This window comes from Manihot esculenta, chromosome 4 (genome assembly GCF_001659605.2).
Source record: "Manihot esculenta cultivar AM560-2 chromosome 4, M.esculenta_v8, whole genome shotgun sequence".
NCBI classification, from domain to species: Eukaryota; Viridiplantae; Streptophyta; class Magnoliopsida; order Malpighiales; family Euphorbiaceae; genus Manihot; species Manihot esculenta.
Genome location: NC_035164.2, coordinates 34987067 through 35007681, shown reverse-complemented (window position 1 = coordinate 35007681; position 20615 = coordinate 34987067). Strand labels below are relative to the sequence as shown.

General features: G+C 34.2%; 4 protein-coding genes across 22 annotated transcripts; 1 reads left to right on the top strand and 3 right to left on the bottom strand.

The window, feature by feature from the left end:
- Nucleotides 1–195: 195 nt before the first annotated feature.
- Nucleotides 196–4027, bottom strand: LOC110613861 (galactoside 2-alpha-L-fucosyltransferase). Of its 6 annotated transcripts, XM_021755224.2 has the most exons (7): nt 3876–3981; nt 3723–3741; nt 2934–3137; nt 2602–2679; nt 2331–2420; nt 2059–2148; nt 196–1875 (listed from the first exon to the last, which is right to left on the bottom strand). In XM_021755224.2, exons 3-7 carry the CDS (start codon nt 3118–3120, stop codon nt 326–328), a joined length of 1995 nt encoding a protein of 664 aa, XP_021610916.1. In that variant the 5' UTR covers nt 3121–3137; nt 3723–3741; nt 3876–3981; the 3' UTR covers nt 196–325. The 6 variants fall into 6 exon arrangements, with proteins under 6 accessions (XP_021610916.1, XP_021610914.1, XP_043812107.1 ...); XM_021755222.2 differs by lacking the exon at nt 3723–3741 and having other exon boundaries at nt 3876–4027; XM_043956172.1 differs by having other exon boundaries at nt 3723–3976.
- A 1840-nt stretch (nt 4028–5867) lies between these two features.
- LOC110613968 (protein ELC-like) lies at nt 5868–7410 on the bottom strand. The gene has a single exon (XM_021755410.2). The coding sequence runs from the start codon at nt 7289–7291 to the stop codon at nt 6020–6022; it is 1272 nt and encodes a 423-aa protein (XP_021611102.1). The 5' UTR covers nt 7292–7410; the 3' UTR covers nt 5868–6019.
- Nucleotides 7411–8875: 1465 nt separating this feature from the next.
- On the bottom strand, nt 8876–12202 carry LOC110612890 (uncharacterized protein At2g29880). Of its 2 annotated transcripts, XM_021753728.2 has the most exons (4): nt 11974–12202; nt 10684–10861; nt 9908–10264; nt 8876–9803 (listed from the first exon to the last, which is right to left on the bottom strand). In XM_021753728.2, exons 3-4 carry the CDS (start codon nt 10259–10261, stop codon nt 9249–9251), a joined length of 909 nt encoding a protein of 302 aa, XP_021609420.1. In that variant the 5' UTR covers nt 10262–10264; nt 10684–10861; nt 11974–12202; the 3' UTR covers nt 8876–9248. The 2 variants fall into 2 exon arrangements, with proteins under 2 accessions (XP_021609420.1, XP_021609419.1); XM_021753727.2 differs by lacking the exon at nt 10684–10861 and having other exon boundaries at nt 11974–12200.
- A 3000-nt stretch (nt 12203–15202) lies between these two features.
- Nucleotides 15203–19951, top strand: LOC110613143 (transcription elongation factor SPT6 homolog). Of its 13 annotated transcripts, none has more exons than XM_021754117.2 (8): nt 15204–15403; nt 15518–16885; nt 17011–17280; nt 17413–17537; nt 17652–17880; nt 17998–18089; nt 18366–18817; nt 19059–19951. In XM_021754117.2, exons 2-7 carry the CDS (start codon nt 16816–16818, stop codon nt 18582–18584), a joined length of 1005 nt encoding a protein of 334 aa, XP_021609809.1. In that variant the 5' UTR covers nt 15204–15403; nt 15518–16815; the 3' UTR covers nt 18585–18817; nt 19059–19951. The 13 variants fall into 13 exon arrangements, with proteins under 13 accessions (XP_021609810.1, XP_021609809.1, XP_043811858.1 ...); XM_043955923.1 differs by having other exon boundaries at nt 15518–17066; nt 17165–17280; XM_021754113.2 differs by having other exon boundaries at nt 15207–15403; nt 15518–15589; nt 16771–16885; nt 17011–17537.
- The last annotated feature ends 664 nt before the right edge of the window (nt 19952–20615 follow it).

Sequence of the window (20615 nt, the reverse complement as noted above, 5' to 3'; positions counted from 1 at the left end):
TTCAAGACAATAAACAAGGAATATAAAAAGGGTGATGCTACGGAAAGCACATGCCCATATGAACATTAATTTTTCGGCCATTGCTTACGCTTGAAAATGAGTGAAATGAGAAAAATCTTCTGGGCTCTACTTGTCAATGTGTTCAAGGGATGCAGTAAATTTTCCGTAGCTGCAGCCCTAACAAGTCAAGAATTTGTGCTAATATGCTTCAAATTCACAAGATGACAGCCCACTGCAAATTCCAAATTTTCAAACTTCTACTGCTACACTATCTGTGCAGGCTAAAATAAATCAAGATGCGATATACTATTTCCAGAAAATTATACTACGATTGTTCATCATCAAACAACTTGATCCCCAACTCTCTATCCTCACATTGCCTTATGTAAGGAACAAGACTACCAGCATCAACTTTGTTCTTTGACTTGCAATCATAACTGAAAGGATAATGGAAACAAGGCTCCATAGACGTGGCTCGTTTACAAGGAAGATAAACTCCATGCCCCGGCTTATGCAAAATCCATGGTTTCAAACCTCCAAGACTTTGCGCCACATAGCCAAAGGTTGACCAAGCACTAGTCACCAACACATCACACAAACTCAGGAGATATATTTCAGCCCATGCCTTCATATTGTGCTTATTATCTCCTCGGTGCTGATATCCTTCATGGCTTGGCTGGTACACGCCAAAAACTTCCCCTGTCAAAGATGGGTGCACCAAATACCTATTACTCAAATTCTTGTAGAACTCAGGATATAAAGATGTTATCAAAATAGCTTTTGTTGACGTCCAGTTGTTGGAAGAGGAAGCAACAGAATTTCTTGTATCTATTTCTGGTAGAAGTTTCTTCTTTAGAGTACATGCTAATAACTGATCCACGACAGTTTGAATTTGACCAGCATTAGCATGGAATACCCTTAGTTGGAGGCCAATCCTTTCATCTGCATTGGCTAGGTTTGCATCATAGAACCTGGTGATTAGCTGCTTCCATACTTGATTTGAGGGATTGAAAAGATATCGACCCAAATGATGGAAAACAGTTTCTTTTTCAGGGAACAATTTGGTTGCCTCGTTCTTGAAAGATGGAATCAAGAAGAATGAAGGGGCAAAATATTGCTCTGATAACAGAATCAACCAAGGGATTTTTCCAAGAAGAGCTTGGTTTTTGTCACAGTAGAAAATTTCTTTATCTAGATCATAATCACGTTTTTTAATAGTAAGATATAGATATGGTGGAGTTGACCCCATTAATAGGTTTTTGCGGTCTTTTTCTAGCATGCCTCCCAGACTATGAGCATATCTCAGCTCAGAATTTCGAAATTGGTTTCTAAGAGGAAAGTCCATAGGTAATAACCATGAAGTATTTGGAAATGGCTCGCAGAAGAGATCAGCCATGTCAGTCCCATGATCAAGAAGCAAGACTCTGTTAGTGAGGAGAGCATAAAGAAATGATGAAGCGATGCTTACCATCCTATTTCCCAAGCCATTATCAGGTCTCCATACAACGTATTTGCACATTGTGGTACTACCTACATGGCCAGATTTCAGTATCTTTAAGGTTCTGTTGTAGGGTTCGGTATAGGGCCCACAGCGTTTGTGAAGATTTTCATAGTTTCGCAGTTTTGAAAGGAGAAATGGGGAGGGCTTGTGGGATGAAATTTTGCGATAGAGGACAGAACCATACTTGCTTAGGCAGGATCTTTCATCAAATCCAGGAGGGCTTAAACCATCAAGCAACTTATCATTAGCCATGCTGGTAGATTCAGACGAATCATTTCTTGAACCTGGTCTTTCACCAAACCTGGAAGCAAAAGTTCCATTAAGCAAGTTGACATTGTGAATGCTGGTTGACTGGGAGGTATCATTTTCTGAAACTGTAAATTTGGGGATGAAGGAAAGCACCAATTAGTATATAATTTCAAGATCTGATTAATCCAATTGAAGTTTTATGAGAGGACAATCAGTATGTTTATATTTTTAGTGTGATAAATCCTACGTACTTCAGGAACATGAAACTAATTCAGCATTGCTTAATGTAAATGGATCATTTCTTGAACCTGATCCTCCACTTGAACTGGATGCTAAAGTTTTACTAAGTTGTTTGTCATCGGGTGTGCTGGTAGGTTGAGAGTACTCGTATTCTGGATCTGAGAATTCAGGGAAGAAAAAAAAAATCAAATTAGTAACTAAATAATAGCATGCCACTTTAACATCCAATTGAAGTTTTATGAGAAGAGAATTGAAATACGTTTGCATTTTGTAGAGTAGAGGATTAAATGCAATTTGCGAACTTGATAGTTATTTAATGTAATGGATTCATTTCTCAAACCTGATGCTTTGCCAAATCTAGGAGCCAGACTTCCATTAAGCAGTTTGCTATCTGGAGTGCTGGTAAGTTGAGAAGACTCATATTCTGAATCTAAATATTTGGAAAAGAAACAAACTCAAACTAGTTCCTAAAGAACAACATGCCACTTAATCTCCAATAAATTTGTTTCAGACCACTTCAAACACATTTGTATTACAGTGCAGCAAATCCAATGTGGTTATGAACTTGAAACCAACATTCATATTCATGTAAATGGATTAATTTCTTGTACCTGAACCTCTTCCAAATACATGAGCCTGAGTATCATTCAGCTTGTCATCTGGTATGCTGGTAGTAGTAGGCTTCGAGTCTGTAAATTTGGGGGAGAAAATAAGAAATTAGCAAATATAGAACAACATGAGACTTGCGGCAGACTGAAGTTTTATGAGATGGTCATTTATACTTGTACTACAGCAAATCCACTGGATCATATGAACTTAAAACTTATTTAGTCATTCTTTAATATAAAAGGAGTAGAGGAACAGATCAACATGTATGTGCATGGATATATAACATCAATCATAAATAATTGAAAATTGAGCTGTAATTAAGAATTGGTCTCACCCACATCTAATGCTGTGGCATTTTGGACTTCTACGCCGAGGATTGAACTTATATCAAACTTTGAGTTTGTAGACATCATTACAGCCATGACTAGAACTGGTAAAGCTATGAAACAAATGACTAATATTGTTGTGAATCTTTTGGATAGGAACCCCAATCTTCCATTGGTGACTTGAAAGATTTCCATGATTCCTAGGTGTCTACCTGTAATCATTAAAGGCTTGAGGTTACTGGGAAATACATGTAATGTAAGTTCATCTACTAGAGCAAAACATTATCTAAGAGTAAATATATAAAGAGAGAGAAAGGCGTATTTTTCTGTGCTATTCCCTTCTGCATATAATATTAAGGATATGTTTTTCCTTATTTATTGTGAATGTACAATGAGGGGGTGTAGAAGAAATAAAACAGGGACATAATCAAGACCAAGCATAGGTATTGAGAAAAATATTCAAGTTCTTCCGTGGAATCTACATTAATTATATTCATATTGATTTTTTTAACAGAATTCACAAGCTTGGGATAAATTATCTGAATTGGATAAGAGAATGAAAGCAGAACACTAACTAAACATTTCAAATTCTGTAATAAAAATTCAGCTTCTGTTTATCTATGGAACTAAACTGCAAGAATTGCCACTTGAATCATTTAGACTCCAAGATACCATTAAAATTTTTAGAAGAAAAAGCTGCATCAACTAGCCAATCATCAACAAGAGATATAAGGTTGTTAACTCTTTCACTACAAAAGCTCGAAACTTTGTGATAGAAAACCAAGGAAATGGGAAACCTTCTGAATCTCGAAATACCTGCCAGGGAAATTTCCTCTCAGTAGTGTGATTTAAGCTTTGAGATCGATCTCACCCAAGAAGTGAATTCAAAGATGGAACCTTTAACTGGCATAAGATGCAGAGAAAGATTGGTTTCGAGAAATCAGACGTACCTGCTATCCAAATCTAAGCACACCCAGAAAAAGAAACAGTTCACCGGACCAATTATGCAAGCTCCTCCTCGTTCTTGTCTTTTTTCTAGTGAAATTGATGCGTGGAGACCATTGATAAAGAGAAAAGCGATTTCGTCCCATTTCTTTTTTTATTTTTTTATTTTTTTATTTTTAAACAATAATTAAGAGATTTTTTTATCTTAATTTTTATTATAATAAGTACTTAGTAGAGGGCACAGGTTTATTTATAATTTAATTTTAGTTTTAATTATAACTGAAATATAAAATACAAGATATTTTTTGCATTTTTCCCTTTTTATTATTAACTAATAGCTTGATATATTCAAAAGTTTGAGAAAATAACACTTTTATACTTTGATTTTGGTTAGTTTGGGCCATGAATCATGTGATTAATAGATATGATTCATCCCTACTGCTATAATTTTACCAAATTTTGGGGAAAATAAATCAACCCACCATTATTATTCATTTTCTGTTTTTTGAAAAACAAAATCTTGTGGTTATATTTAATATATTAAAGCTTTGATTAAGATTTGATATGACAAGTATATTAATATATAATCACAAAATAAAGAAAAGCCATTTTTCCATGATGAACCAAAAGCCAGGCAATTTCATCCCAAAATTAGTTTACTATATCTATTTGCTAAAATTAATATGATTTAATCAATTTTAAATCATTAAAGTTTTGCTAATTTGTTAATTTTTGTTTATTTTTTTCCTTGGTTTTTGTCTTAATAATTGAAAGTAAATTGATATGATCATTTTTTTAATTAATAATTTCCTCAGTTATGTTGTTTTTCACTTTAGACTAATTATTTTTAAATATTTATTTCTTAAGACATCTTTTTATTTTAAAATATTTACATCTTAATGACAAATTTTCCATCCATGCTTGTTATTTACTTTATAAGTAGAATATAACAAACTTAGCCTCCTTATTTTATTGTTTTTTTAAAGAATAAGAATTGGAATGCCGAACTTAATATCTCCCAAAATTCAACTAAAAAATGAATAAACCTTCTTATTTCAGTTATGTTTAGAGTGATAAATCAAGGAATGGATAAACAAAATTACTCATCTTGAAACATCTTCGCTTTTTATCCTCTCAAAATTTTAAAAAAATAATTACCATGATTCATGATTGTTGTTACTAACATAAACATAGATCATATTTAAAAAATATATATATGGACGAATAATAACAAGTTCCCTTCAATAACACTCTTATATTGATCCATCCACTCCTATTTACCCATCAAATTCATATGAACGATTGTTTATTAAGAAAACACATCCTTCCAGATTTCTGCATTACTAACGTAGGTCTCACCCAGATAATTAACTTGAGATTAAACAGATAGATAATTTGATGATTTATACATGTACTGAAAACCGAATATCTGCAGACCTTTGAGGATTCCCTTAATTAGCCTGGAGTGGCCCAGCATCAGCAAACCAAAATCTGATAGCAGTTCATCAGCAACATTGATTCAACACAAAATCAATTGCTGCCTTCCATTATGTTTATCTGGATAACGATACATATCTGCAAACCTATGCATATACCTAAATAACGAGATCAAATTAAGTTTTTCCCCATACCAATAGATACAAGATACAAGCATCGAACACATAAAAACACGTACAAAATGGGCGTATTTGGTACCACTGCTTGATACTTTGAACATACAAATCAATGTGCTCAAATTGCAACACCAGTAAATGATTCCAAGTCATGTTCCACCGAAACAAAATTGAAGCCAACTTACATAGTTAATCACTAGTTAAGAATGCAGTGGGCGTAACTTGGATACAGTATACATTGGTTTTCAAAAATTACTCCAAACATAACCAAAATCATTAAACTCAACCCTCGAGAGTAGCTTGAGAAATCTACCCACATGATGACCACAATCTAAAAATTCATATAGAAATTGGTATGAATCAAAAGTATGTTTCAACAAATCATTTACCGAACGATAGCAATATAATTCACAGAAAATTGTATTATTTTCATATCCATACAAATCAATGAGCAGGAATTTTACAGCAAGAGAAAAACTATGTCTTACAATATCCCTCCAATTGCTACAAAATGTAGCACAAACGCCATTAATGATTCAGGAAGCAAAATGTGGAGCTCTAGCAGCCATGCTAGCAACCTGAGCCTGCATCTGCACGGCCCTAACTTTCGTGGCAGTAGCCCGATGGAAAAACTGCTCCCTTGACAACAATCTTACATTCCTTAAGTATTGATCAAATGGCACTGCCCCTTCCTGCACTGCCTTATCTAAGGAATAAACTGTGTCCTCAATAGCTAAATCTGCTGCTGTACAGTCCAACATCTGCTTTGACAGAGCATCAGCGCACTCAAACATATTGTCTACATCCAAATCCCCTGCATTCCCTTTACTTTTCTCTTTGTTTTCTCTCACCCACGCCTCCAGAACATCTGTATTCATCAATACAAATTGTAGTTGCGCCTCCAAACCCTCTTTATCATCTTGCATTTCCTTAAGTCCCTTATTAATTTCCTCTTCCCTCCTCCTCAACACAGCCTGCGCACTGAACAAACCCTCCATTTCCAACTCCCTAGCCTTCCTCAATTGCATGATGTCCCCATGAACAGTCTCCACAATCTTATTGATTGCATTCCTCTTATACACCTCCGCAGCGTCCTCAGTTTGCGGCCTCCCTGGCGCACCACCACTACTACCACCACTGTAAGGCGATGGCGGGTATGGCCTATTCATTGGACGCGGAAATCCAGCGTGCCCACCAGTAGGACCCAAGGACCCGAAAGTCGAAGAATGCGATAAATTGGATGGATTCGCAGCAAAATTGGGGCTAGGGCTAGGGCTAGGACTAGGACTAGGACTTGGATTAGGGTTTGGGCGGCGTTGGGAATAGAGAGGAGGATCACGGCCAAAAAACCCACTCAATTCGCGAACTAGATCGACGAGATTAGAGCTGGGGTATATCCAGTTCTGCAAATAAGGAACAGAGACTAACCCAGAAGGGTTAACGTAAGGATGAGGACGCTTGATGATCATATCGCGCGTGGGATTCACATAGACGCAAGGAGGATGGCGAGGATAAGAGTCCATGAGCCAGACGATGATCGGAATGTTGTAAGTTACACCCTGATACGGCATGGGGATGGTGCCGTCGGCTTGGAGGAGGTTGACGGAACGACCATCGTTGTGGGTGAAAGTAGCGGTTTTAGGTTCGAGAGAAGGGTAGGTGGCGATGAGAGAGAGGAGGTGCTGGCGGATTAGCCATTTGGTGTCTTCGGTGTAAGGAAGGGAGGAGGGGCCGCGTTGAGAGAGGACTGAGGAGAGGAATTGTTGAGTGGCATGGTGGCTCGGTGGCGCTGCCGCTGGTGGAACCATTTGGGTTGAGGGATTGAGATTTCTGCAGAAAGAAACACGGGAGAAACTGAGATCAAATTGGAGTTTGAGGAAACCAGAGGTAGCCTACAAGACGAAGTAATGACTTTGCGCGTGTATTTTTATCATTGTCATAATTTATTAAGAATATTAATTTAATTATTCATTTTATTATTTATATATATATATACATTTTATTATTAATTTAATATCATAAATTAAGAAAAAAAAATTAATATTAAATTCTAAGTTTTTGAAAAATTATAAGTAGTCTCTATGGGTCTTAAACACTGTCAAAAAAATTCCTTATCATCTTAAAATTAACAAATTAAGTCGTATTTTAATATTTTTATTAGTCACAAAATAAATAATGTGATAATGAAACGATTTTATTTATAATTTTAAATAATTAATATTAATATATTAAAAAATTATTATTTAGTTCATGTAATATAATAAATTAGTTTAAATTAATAATAGTTTAATTATTTTTATAATTTTAAAAATTCAATTAAAGTACCGTTATCATTAGTATACAATGTTAAATGCGAGAAGCTAGATTAATGGTTAGTGTGGTTCCAACTCTCGCACAGTTGTTAATTCCACGTCAAGCAAACTGGATTCATGAACTTGGTATACAGGCGCTTTTAGACGAAAATGTTTTTGTGATGACTGCTCTTGTAGTCTCGTCGATATGCAAACAAAACGTGGAGCCATTCACACTGCAAGAAAGCTTTTTGACATGATGAGTGAAAGGCATGTAATAACTTGGAATGCTATGATAGATGCATATGGGACACATGGACTTGGAAAAACAGCTGTATAACTTTTTACAGAAACGCAAAAGGGGTCTATCAAGCTTTGTGTTGTCTCTGCTTGAAGCCACTCAAGCTTGGGCCGCTTGGCATATGAGGGGCTGCAATGCTTTGCTAGCATGAAGGACTACAGAATAGAGACCGCAATTGATCACTATGAAGCCATGGTTGACCTTGTCGGTCGAGCTAGACGGCACAATGAGGCTTCGGATTTTATTCAGAAGATGTCTGTGGTTAACAGACATCGCAGGTTGTCTCCTGGAGGATACTGCCATATACCCAGTGCATGCCTGTCTTGCCCCCTGCATTAATTGCCACCATCATTTTGTCATACTGTGGCCCTAATTCCATGCCACTGAGAGCTCACACTGTCCTCTTGGCAGTATTTTTTAAAAAATAGAATTTATTTATGATGGATCTTATTTTAATTTAACGAGTATAAGTGGATGCACCATAGAGAATTTGCAATGTTACTTGTCGCTCAATAAGCAAATTTGTGTTCCAAATGTGCAAGCAAATGCATTACTTCATAATGCATTAGTTCTTATATCTTTACCTATTATACAGAAAGCATATTGTTGCATAATCAGCAAACCCTTATTCTGTTTTTTCTTAGATTGCAAAATGCAACACTTTGTCCCTTGTATCGATTGCTCAAGCTATGATTATAAGAGGTTTACAACGTCGTAAAAGGTAAGCAAAGAATAAAAAAATAAGTAACATCATCTTTCCTTTCATGAAAAGAAAACCTTATCCGCAATGGAAGTAATGGTAGCAAAGGAACTAGCAATTGATCTTAGCTTAATAAATTTGATGGCAACCAATCAGAACGTTCATTCCATGACCGGGCCGCAGTTTAGATTTTCAGCCGCCATTTTCAAAACTAAGAGAAAAAGAGCAACAACTGACCTCTTCAAGAGGATAAAGCAGGAAGGGGTGATCTTACACAAAGTGCTATCTTCACTCCAAAAAGTCGCAAGTAAAGAGGCTGGTTGATGTCTCTACAATACCAGCTTCTAGCTCTAAATTTTCATCCTGAGATCATCTAGTATCTGTACATTCACCTCCAAACATCAATCAAGGTTTAATGTGCAAACACCCATGAAATAATCATTTCACAATTTTGCAAACTATACATGAAAATGTTACTTCCACCACCAAAACTGTCGAAACAAATAAATCTTCCTCATTCGAGCATTATATGTCATAAAGGCTCTGGCTTTAATGGGATCAGCATTCAGATATTCAAAGGCATACATTTGTTTAGCCTCTTCTAAGCCATCAACCTCCATCACAGCCTGTAAAAGTTCTGAGGCATCAATCGCAGTTTTGCTCTGCTCCATTGCATCAGCCAAACGCTGAATGCTTGTTGCCACTGCCAACATTGCATCTTGAAGAGCTTCTGATCCACGGGCTCTTTTAGGAAGTTGTCTGACAGGCTGGATCAAAGGAGGGTCCTGACTACCATCTGGTGCACAATCTGGTGGTCCAGTATATGATTCTGTTCCATCAGTCTCACTCACATCTTCTGAACTAGGTGAGAGGAATGAAGGAGAATCTGCTTCAAAATTCTTTGTTGCATGACCTCTATCCTTCATCTTAGCCCAGCGACTAGGAGCTTGGTAATTTCCACAAACAATTTTCAGTTCATCATACATCTCAATCTGCTTACCTCGAATGCCTTTTGCATCAGGATGTGCCTATTAAACATGTTTGAAAAATACCAATAAAAATATAGTAAACAAGCGTGACAGAAAAAAAAAACAACTACCTCAAAATAATTAATTTATAAATAAAGACTTACCACAATATATCTCTTCCAAATATCTTCACTGTCACATTCAATCATCTTTGTAATGGGATTCCACCTGAACCCATCTTGACTTAACATATCCCTTATCACCTTGTACCTTTTCTTGATGGTCTTAAGACGATTAATAACTTTTTGATTGTTCAAGTTCAAATTAAAGCGAGAGTTCACAGCAAAACAAGCAGCGGTGTAAGCATTCTCATTAAAACATTTGTCTATTTTATTTCCATTTCTAGCCTGAATGGCAAGAGCTTCAATAAGGCACTTGTCCATAGCAATAGACCAAACAACATTTCTTCCTTTATGCTTCATCTCCCTTCTTTGTGCATGCAAGTCATAGTGGTCCATTTACTGATACAGTTTAAAAAAAAAAATTCATGAATTTATTTTCTATGCTGAAACAGAGTTAAGCAACAATTGGTAAATATCACATGATCAGAATGTACAATAAAAGCAATTTGGTCAGAAACTTTCATTGAGCACATGCATCCAAATCATGAAAGGCCAAATTAATGAAAAGAATAGCATAATATGATTTCAACGTCAAGAATAATACATGGTAAGATGCAGTGTGTCTTTGGCAAGTACTAACGAGTAACCCCAATATTTTCCCAAAAAAGAAAATGAAAATGCTCAGATGCTCAGAAATATTATATAGATGTTCAAATTTCTGGAAACAAAATCAAACCATGCACAATGCATGTGAACAACATTCTCAATATTGTTTTTTTTAAAAAAAAAAAGGTAACAAAATATTATAGCTGCACAACCTTCACTATTTTCAATGGTGCTTTCAGATTATGCTGATATAAGGTGCGCAAGTTCTAAGGTTTTGATGAATAATGCTCAACTCCAAAATGCTGCTGAAGGATTTTAATAAAGGCTATCACTCTTCAATAAAGCCATCTTCATAAGAGTAGTCAATTATTGTCCCTAAAGATAATGGAACTGCAATAAACATACAAGTTTAAAAATGTGACAATACATGTGTTCTAGCAACAAAACTAAAAAAAGGAAAAAAAAAATAGTTTCATTTACATGTCCTTCTTGCAAGACAGCTCGAAAGACAATTACAGCTATCATTAATAAATGGCAATGTGACCAACCAAGGGTAAGCTAAATCACCAGGAAAGATGGAGAGACACAGGCTTCCTAGAATCCATTATATAATAATACACAGAATTAACAATCGTGCCTTTTGCTTCTCTTTTTCATTTTCCAAAATGGGAAACCAAAAGTCCTTTTCATAAGCAGACAGATAGCCTACACCAAATTACGGTAACTTACCACTTCAAGAGTTCTGAAACAAGTGACACCAAGACAATATCATTCATTTTCCAGTTAAAATCAATCAAATAAAAGCTCTTGGTGAAAGATGAAATAACAACTAATGAAGCTTGGCCAAATGGTTTCTCATGCCAACAGTTTAGAACTTTGAACCACTAAAATGTCATTATGCTATTTAGCCTACATGCATTTGGCCAAAATTAAACACATGTTACTTGTTCAGAGACAAAGAATCAGCATTGACATCTACACCCAACAATACCAATTTCCAATCTTCAAGGGAAATCTCATGATAACAGTAAAAGAGATTAATTCCCTGAAATAAAATAGCAACGTTGCCAAACACAATTAAGGTTGCAACTTGATCCTGCTACTCCACAGAGCAGTCAACAAATTCACCATAGAACTTAAACTCGTGCCCTTTAGCGAAATAGATAGAATGAATTACAAGTAAACACAACACTTAAATTCATCTTCTCAACACAGTGACACATGAGGAGTGACAAGCAGTGACACCAAACTAGCATCTCAATGATATCAGCAAGTCCATTTAGTTTTCTAGCAAATGATAGCATTTTTTTGCTAAAAGAGATTCAAAATTCCTGCCATGTACTAAAAATAAACATATGTCGGGAATAACAGCAAATTGAGACTCTAAAAGTTTGCCAGGAAACAGTCACAACCATAAACTTCTCAAATAAAAATAATTTCTGAAATAAAAGCTTATTCTGGATTAAACTGTAAACCACATCCATACACGTAGAGAAACTGACCTGGATGAAATGAGAGAGATATGTAGAAGTGATGACACAGGTTGGATCGGCGACCAGATGATCGCCGGAAGAGGGGATCTTAGCCGCTAAGACGATGAGATAGGGGAACTGTGGGGCTTCCTTTGAGGAATCATTACAAGCGTTAGGGTTTTTTCTCGAAAAACAGAAAATAAGAGTGAAAACTTTCCCGAGCAGTGGCACTTTCTCGAAAACCAAACGCGTGGAGAGAAAAGTTCAATTTTCCTAGGTGTGATATAGTAACACGAAGGTCAGTAATTACACGTGAAAGATTTATCATTGGATGCCACGTACATCAATACTAAACTTACTTCCTATTGTCCTCTGCCACGTGCATCGAAAATAAACTTGTTTGTACAACTGCACCGGGAAAAAAAATGATCTGACGGGGAGAGGGCTACTGTTCCGTCTCCCCTTACCGGACCTGGGCATCGTCGGTTCAGATCAGAATCAGACTAAATTAGTTCGAACTCAAAATTAAAATCGGATTGAAGCTCAGCAATCAAAGTATCGAACCATATGGGAATTTTTTTTATGCTCCTACTAATTCAGTTCAAATATATCTATAATTCTTATAATAATAAAAAATTGGCATTATTAAAAAAAAAATTAGAAAATAAGATTGTTAAAATAAAAATCATTATAGCTGAATTTGATAATAATAAATTATAATTCAAAGTATAACTTAATTCAAAAAATTTTAACTTATTGGATGTGTTAGGTTTTTATTATGGAATATAAGTTTATTCAATTTTTAGTTTAATCAAAATTAAATTAAACAATAAGAAAAATTATATTATTCATGAACATAAATTTTGAGATGATTTTTTCATATTTTTAAAAGAAAGAAACCTCAGTTTTACCCTATAGTTTTTATTGCAAGTTCAAATAAACTCAATATTAATTTTTTGTCTAGACTAAGCCAAAATATTTCTTTAATTTAATTTTTTAAATAATTTTTCTATATAAATTCAAAATTCATCATATTAAGAAATATAATTGTATTTTTTTTTTAAATCCAAGAAGATGAAAATGAAATAAAAGAAATAAGGAATATAAATGATAATAAAGTATATTTGAAAATAAAAATAATAAAATTATAAAATTTGCAATATTATAGAATATGGCTTCAAATTTTTTAACTTCTCCACTTTTTACCAATTATATCTATTATTAGTAAGGTGATCAACAACTATTAAATTTAGTAGCTGTTAGTAACGTCAATATATATTAATTCAATAACCAAATTCGGGGTGTAATTGTAAAAAAAAAAAAAAAAGCAATTACCAATTTTGGTAGAGATTAGGATTTCTTTTATTGTCATATTCTCAAAATGATAAGGCAAATTAATTTTAATTTGAGATAAATCATCTAATTCACAAAGTTGAGCTAAAATAAAATAAAAATAAAATATCATTTAATTGACCATTTTCATAAGATTATATTATTTGGAATGGATTACTTTTTCATAAATTTTAATTTAGATAAATGGTTACCATGTTTGTAATGAGGTTGGCGTGACAATTGGCAAACTCTTTCTCATGAGCTTTGTTCATCACTTTGTTTCTAAGACTATCTCTTTCTCCAATTCCACATATATTATATATATTTTTTATTTGTCTACTTAACCGCAAATAAATTAATATGTTTTAATGAAACATTATGCGTTAATTATTTATAAAAATTTTAAATTATATGTTTTAATTTATTAAAATTATTAAATAATTTAAATTAATTATTTTAAATCAAATAAAAAATATATTTAAAATTTATTTGAATCAATTTAGAGCTATTATTATAATTGATATCAGAGTTATTTTTTATCATAAAATTATACATCACTAATATACTTGCTAGAAAAAGACTATTGATGTGATAAGGCCACCGAATATTAATAAATTACAATATTTAAAAGTCTAATATTAGTTTAATAATTATAAACTCAACAAGAAGATTAAGAAACACATGAATGGACGGTTTGAATTTCAGTTTTTGAGTAAGAGAAAAGATTATGAAAATTGAAAATTTTATTCGTGAATTAAAATTTTATTCGTTAATTAGAATACAATTTCATTATAGATGTAAAAGAAGAGATTGGAAATTGTAAATTGCAATTTAAACATTATAAATAGGAGGCTACTATTTTAGGGTTTTGTGGATTTTAGGTTTATTTTACTTGTCGGCCCTCTTTGTTTGTATTTGTGTATGTTTTAAATCATGCCTGTAACTTGTTTGAGAGTCTACGGGTGCCCGAATTAGTTTAATTTGATTCGATTTAATTAATTTAAAATTTTTAATAAATTTTTATTTTTAATATTTAAAATTTAATTAAAATATTTTAATTTTAATTATAATATAATTTATTTATATTATTAAAAAATATATATTATTATTACTAATAAATTTAATTTAATTTTTTTAAAATTTTTATAATAAAAATAAACTAAATCAAATTAATTAAAAATTTAAAAATTAAAAACTTAATTAAATTAAAATAAATAAAAAAATAAATTAAAATTTTAAATTAATTTAATTCGATTTATTTTTTAATTTAAATTAAAGAGGAGTTAAAAGTTTTTAAAATAAATTTTAAAATTTTTTTAAAAATATCTAAAATCCTTTAAGTTCATTGCACTAAATTAGTACATGGGAAAAATTTTATCAATTTTTTTAAATATTTAAAATTTTTATTTTATTTCTAAATAATAAAAAATTATTAAAATCTAAAAATTATAAACAATATTACCTTATAAAACAATATTTTATAAAACTTTGAAATAAATGTTAGTGACTCTATAATAGAAATTTATACACCTTTTTAAGAAAAAGGGAAACCATAAAAACATATCATGTATTTTCAAAAATAAAAATAAATATTTTTATTTTAATATATTCAATTTATTTCAAAATTCATGATTTAATTTGATATGATAATGTATATATTTCAAGATAGTTTAAAACTCATATTTAAATATTATTTTAATAACAAATTGAATCACAAAGGTAAACCACAACTCCAATCGCTTTAACTTTTTTTCCAAAAAAAAAAAAATCTAACATGCCAAACGCCTGTTTTCTATAAACGATACTGGCTAAAACTACTATTTTGCCTTTTTTATCCCGCCAACCAAACGGCACCGGACAATTAATTTACTGCTATAGTGGAAGGCTTACCTTCGGCGGGGCATTATTGTAAATAAACGCAAAAGGTCACTCACTTAGTGCGCTTTCTTTGCAGAGTATCACACAGTCCTTCATACTTTCTGACAGGCGATGGTCCCCTTGTTTCCATTTTCATCTCAGTGCTCTCTCGTAGAGCAAACGAAAAGGGAAAACAAAGAGTTTTTTTAGCAACCCTCAATGACGGACACCAAGAGAAAGCTCATGTTAGTTGATGAAGATGATGAGCAAGGTTTTTTGTCTCCGTCCTTATCCCCTTTCATATTTTTGCACACACGAAATCCATTTTTCGGATTAGCAGTACCTTATTTGCTTTATTTGGATATTTGGGGTTGTTATTTCACAGATAATGGAGTTGAAGTAATCAACAGAAAGGGAGAGAATGTTATTCTAGAGGATGAAGACGAAGAAGATGATGGTTTAGAAACATACATATACGCTTTTTTTTTTCTTTTTTTTATATACGTGCTTATGCTTCTACGTTCTTTATAAGCGTTTCATTTTAGGGTTTAAGAATTAATTTACAGAGAAATATTTTTGTGGGTTTACGAGTGCAGAAACCATACTTTTTCTGTATGGCCCATACAGTATGAGTATCATGTATGGTGTTATGGATATTGCTTGCTGGGTTATGGCTATTAGGGTTCTACATCTGGGTTTTCTGCTAGCTTAGAGTTTCGATGACTCTGTCCATTCGGATGGATTTTCCGTTTTGGTGTTTAGTTTTTTGAGATTTGAACCCTTGGGGTTGAGTACTCCCCAAGCTTCGCATGGATGATATTATCTTTAAAGAAAAGATATTTCTGTTCGGCGAAATGGGTCTCAAAGCTTCAGTTTATCGTGTTTCTCGATATTTTGGGGGCTCTCTCATTCTTCTGTAGCATAATAACCTGCGAGAAGATGCCGAGAATTTAAAGTATTCTCTTTTGTAACGAGTCTCTCTGCCTAGTTCTTTGAAGTGTTTCCTTCTTCTCTTACTTTAACTTTCTGCCTTCTGCAAATATACTTCTCTTTTTCATTAGGTGGTTTTCCTTCTGCTTGAACTTTTTTCACGTGGGCATTTTCCATTTACTCTCAGTAGTCTTTGTTTCTCATTCTTGGCAAACGCTGCTCTTACTTCTGCTTTGTTTTGAAGATGGCATTGGTAGGTATTTTATTCTAGCTAATTATTCTTTTAAAAGGTGGCAATTGCATATCCTGCATTTTTGTGCTTCCTTTTTTAGGTGCACTGTGTCTGTGTGCTGGCTTTTTTCCTGATTTGTGTTAGTTTTCTCTTTTGTTTTTTTTAATTAATGGGATCCTGCATAACCATTATCTTCTGCTTACAATTTTTTAGCACAATATTAATCGACTCTGTATTTTTTCTGGTGAAAAGTGCTACAGCCTGCAACTTAAAACGACATGCTAAACGTTAGTGTCTTCTTGTAGCTTATTTTCATTAAATCTGTTGCTGAAGTATGGACGAGTTTTTCCTTTTTTTTTTTTGCTGTTTTCTATTTGTGATTTTTTTGTATGGATGTTCTATTGTTGATAATTTCAATTGTTCATGTGGAAGTCTTTTAAATTAACTATTGGTACTGGCTCATCTTGGATGAACAGAGGATGGTTTGGATGAGTTTGAGAATGACAGGTTTATAGTTGACGATGATGAGGAGGAAGAGGAAGGCGACCAAGATGGGAAAGACAGACAAAAAAGCAAGAAAAATAAGAAAAGGTTATTTTATTACCTTAATATTAAAATGTACTTAGATAAATGCATGATATGATTACTGATTTTGAAGCACTATGTTTTCAATTTCCTTAAGAAAGTATTAAAGGATATGATCCTTGATGATGAAGGTTTCGAGTTGCTCCGAGAAAACAGAATCTCAGGCTTAGGACACACTGATAATGTCGTGAGTTCTTTTTCCTCTTTCCGTAGCTTTGTACAATATTTGTTCTTTCTTTGGACGAGGACATCTGAAGGAAGAATTATTAAGGTTATTGTTCGCAGAGTTCTACCACAACAAGCATTTTGTGCTCTTGACTTTGGATTGACTGGGTTGATAATGAAGGATGATTATTTGGATGGGAATGATGATTTTTCTTTGACAGAGAAATTACATGAAGGTGATCTTGTTACTTGCAAGATTAAACCACTTGAAAAGAGTAGATACCAAGTGCTTCTTACTTGTAAAGAAAGTGAGTTGAAGAGTTGTAGATATCAAACTTTACATGATATTGATCCTTATTATTGTGAAGGCAAGAACAGATTTTTAAGAAAGCAAGATGAAGCCTGCAAGAATGAACTTGCAAAGAAACATTTCAAGCAGAAGACTGTTAATCATCCGCGCTTTAAAAATATCACTGCCGATGAGGCAATGGAGGTATATTAGTTCGGAGTGTCATGTTTTATTGTCATAATACAACACTTTGTTGTTTAAATTAATTTTGCATGTTACTGAGAACTAACAAGGGATGCATTCATCTACTTTATTTAGTCCCTTTCTGACATGGAGATTGGAGAAAATATTTTTCATCCAAGTCCAAGAGGCGTCTATTATTTGGTACTATCTCTGAAAGTCTATAATGGAGTTTATGTTCACAAGGACATCATTGAAGGTCAAAAGGACCATAGAGATATTGCAAGCTTGCTCCACATTGGGAAAAAATTGAAGATAGGAGCGGATTTGGATGAGGTCAGTGCTTTGATCTCTGCTATCTTGAAAGGTTATCATGTGCAGTCTTACATGCTTGTCTTTGCCATTATATCCATGTGAATTGTGATTATATTAAATTATTGATGTGAACCTAATTCTGATGCATCAAATTTTGGTTTGCTTGCAGTGGTCAAATTAGACTTGCTGCTGAATTTCCTTGCAAAATATAATTCAAAACTATTCAGTTTCAACTTCCAAGACTGGAAAACAATTGGGTTTGTAAGATATTTTGCTATATTTGGTGTAATGAATTGCAATTATGCAATGTGGTGCGTATATTATGCAAAATTAGATGAATAAAGGAAATATATTTTTCTGGTATTCAGGATGATCCACATTGTAGCTTAACCTGTCTGAAACTCTGAATATTTGCTATAGTTACTGAATCAACCTTTGTTTCTGTGGCAATTTTCTTTAACATGTATTTGTTTGATTGGATTTTTTGAGCTTGTTGATTCCTGACAATGATAGTCATTTCCCTTGTTTCATAAGCAGGTTATCGATCAGTATGTTAATCCATTAGTAACCCACGTCAAGGCAATCATAAACTTCAAAAAATTTAAGAGGGGTTCAAAGGCAGAGGTTGATGAGCTCTTAAGAGCAGAGAAATCTGAACATCCAATGAAGATAGTTTACTGTTTTGGTATTTCTTATGAGCATCCTGGCACTTTCAAGTTTCATCTTGTCCTACATAAGGACAAACCTCCGTCATGAATATATTGGTGTGCAGCCTGAGGGATTCAAATTTAGGAGGCAGATATTTGGGAAGATTGAACAGGTTGTGGCATATTTTCAAAGACACATTGATGATTCACCACGTGGCCCAATGCTGATAGGAAATCCCTCATCTGGTTATTCCAGTGGAGCATCCATGGGCAGTGGTAATGATGGTTGGCAAGGCCAGTTTAATTCAAACAGAGATGAACCTTCAACCACTGGCTACAAAGGTAAAATTGTACTCTTTTATTTGAACTGTATGTTGGAGTAGTACATTAATAATTAACGTATTCCATAATGTAGGCATGAAATGCTGAAATTTCATTGCTTTCTTTTCTTTTTGCTTCTTTTAAAAAGTGAGTAATGAATATTGTTGTTATACCTGGCCACATGTGCATGGGAACAATGTCTTGTAGTTCAATGTATGACTTTTATTTTTATTTTTAAAAATTTCTTCTGCATCATTAATAGGCAGAAAATCTTATAGTGGAGATGGATATAAAAAAAATGGGCATCCAAGTGGATTGCCTCTGCCAAATGGCCGCCGGCCCTGGACTGGGACGAGGACAAGGACAAGGACGAGGACATGGCTCTAGTGGCAATGAGCCATCTGAAAGTAGCAACAGAAATGCAGGTAGCAGGAATGGAAATGGGCGTGGGGGCAGAAGCTGGCAGGGGCGGGAGCATGTCTCAAGTAGTGGAAGGGGTGATGACAGCTGGAATGGAAGTGATTTTGCATATAATAGCAACCACTGGGGCACAAATCCTAAAGATAAATGTGCGGATGGTGATGGGAAGAGCATGTTTTGTGATGGTAATGGTAGTGGTGGAAGTTGGGACGCCAATCGTTCGGGTGGAAACTATTGGAATGCCTCTGGTAAAGTTGGGAATGCTGGAGGAGGCAAATGGGCAAGAATGGTTCTGATTCACAGGGTATTCTTGGAAGTGGTCCTGCAAGCGGCAATGACTAGGTGGTTGGTAGCTGTAACTTTGGTGGGAATAGTGGATGGGGAAAGGACAGTACTGGTGGTAGCGGAGGTGGTTTTGATAATGATACAGAGACTGTTACTACTGGATGGAGTACTGAATCTGGGAAGAGCTCCCTTTTGGGTGGTGGTGGTGGGAGCGGATGGTCCTGAAATACCAGCAGTGATCTGTGCAATGCTCCCCACTTAAATGTCTATTCCAAGTTGTATAGGGCACTGAGAACAACCGAATCTCTCTCTCGTTCTTTTCTTCCCCCCCACAAAACACTTTTTGTTTTTTATTTTGGGCAACACATAGTAAACAAGTAACAACAGAAGAAACAGCCTGAGATTTGTCTATGATTTGATCTTTGATAGAAAATGATTCATATTTGTTGACAAAAACTCTCGTATTCCCACTCTTAAATGGTAAATATTCAAGGTTGGTGATATTAATTTGTTGCAGGCCTGTTAAGTTGTAGGTGAAGCAATTCCAATGACTTCTCTTGCTCTTTAACTTGTGCGTGTACAGACGAGTTTTACTCAAGCGTCAATTTTATATAAACCTGCCGGTTTCAAGGGAGTTGATCCCTGACGTGCTGCTGCTGCTGCTGGTTTAATTTTGTTCAGCCTCTCCAGGGCCAGGATTGCCCTGTGGAATGTGGACGAGCCAGTATGGATGACCAGTTTCTCATATTAGTAAACAACAATTTTTATATAATAAATTATAAAATACTTATTAATAAGATTGTATTTGTGCTCGAAATTGATATGGTTTAGAACAGGCTGGTTTAACAATTTCTCTCTTGTTGAATTGGATCTTAGGGTTCAATTCGACGATTTAGTCGCATCTAAAAAGCACAAAAGTTAAAAAAATATTTTTACTAAATTGTCTCAATTCAGTTGAACCAGAATTAGAATCAAAACTCAAAAGTCAAAAGTGGTCTGAAATATGCCCACAACCAAATCAGAGCAGTAGAAATCGGCCCCTAAATTTTAATTGAAATTACTAATTTCGATTTAAACTCGGACCGAAGTTGGCTCCGGACATATTATTGCCGAG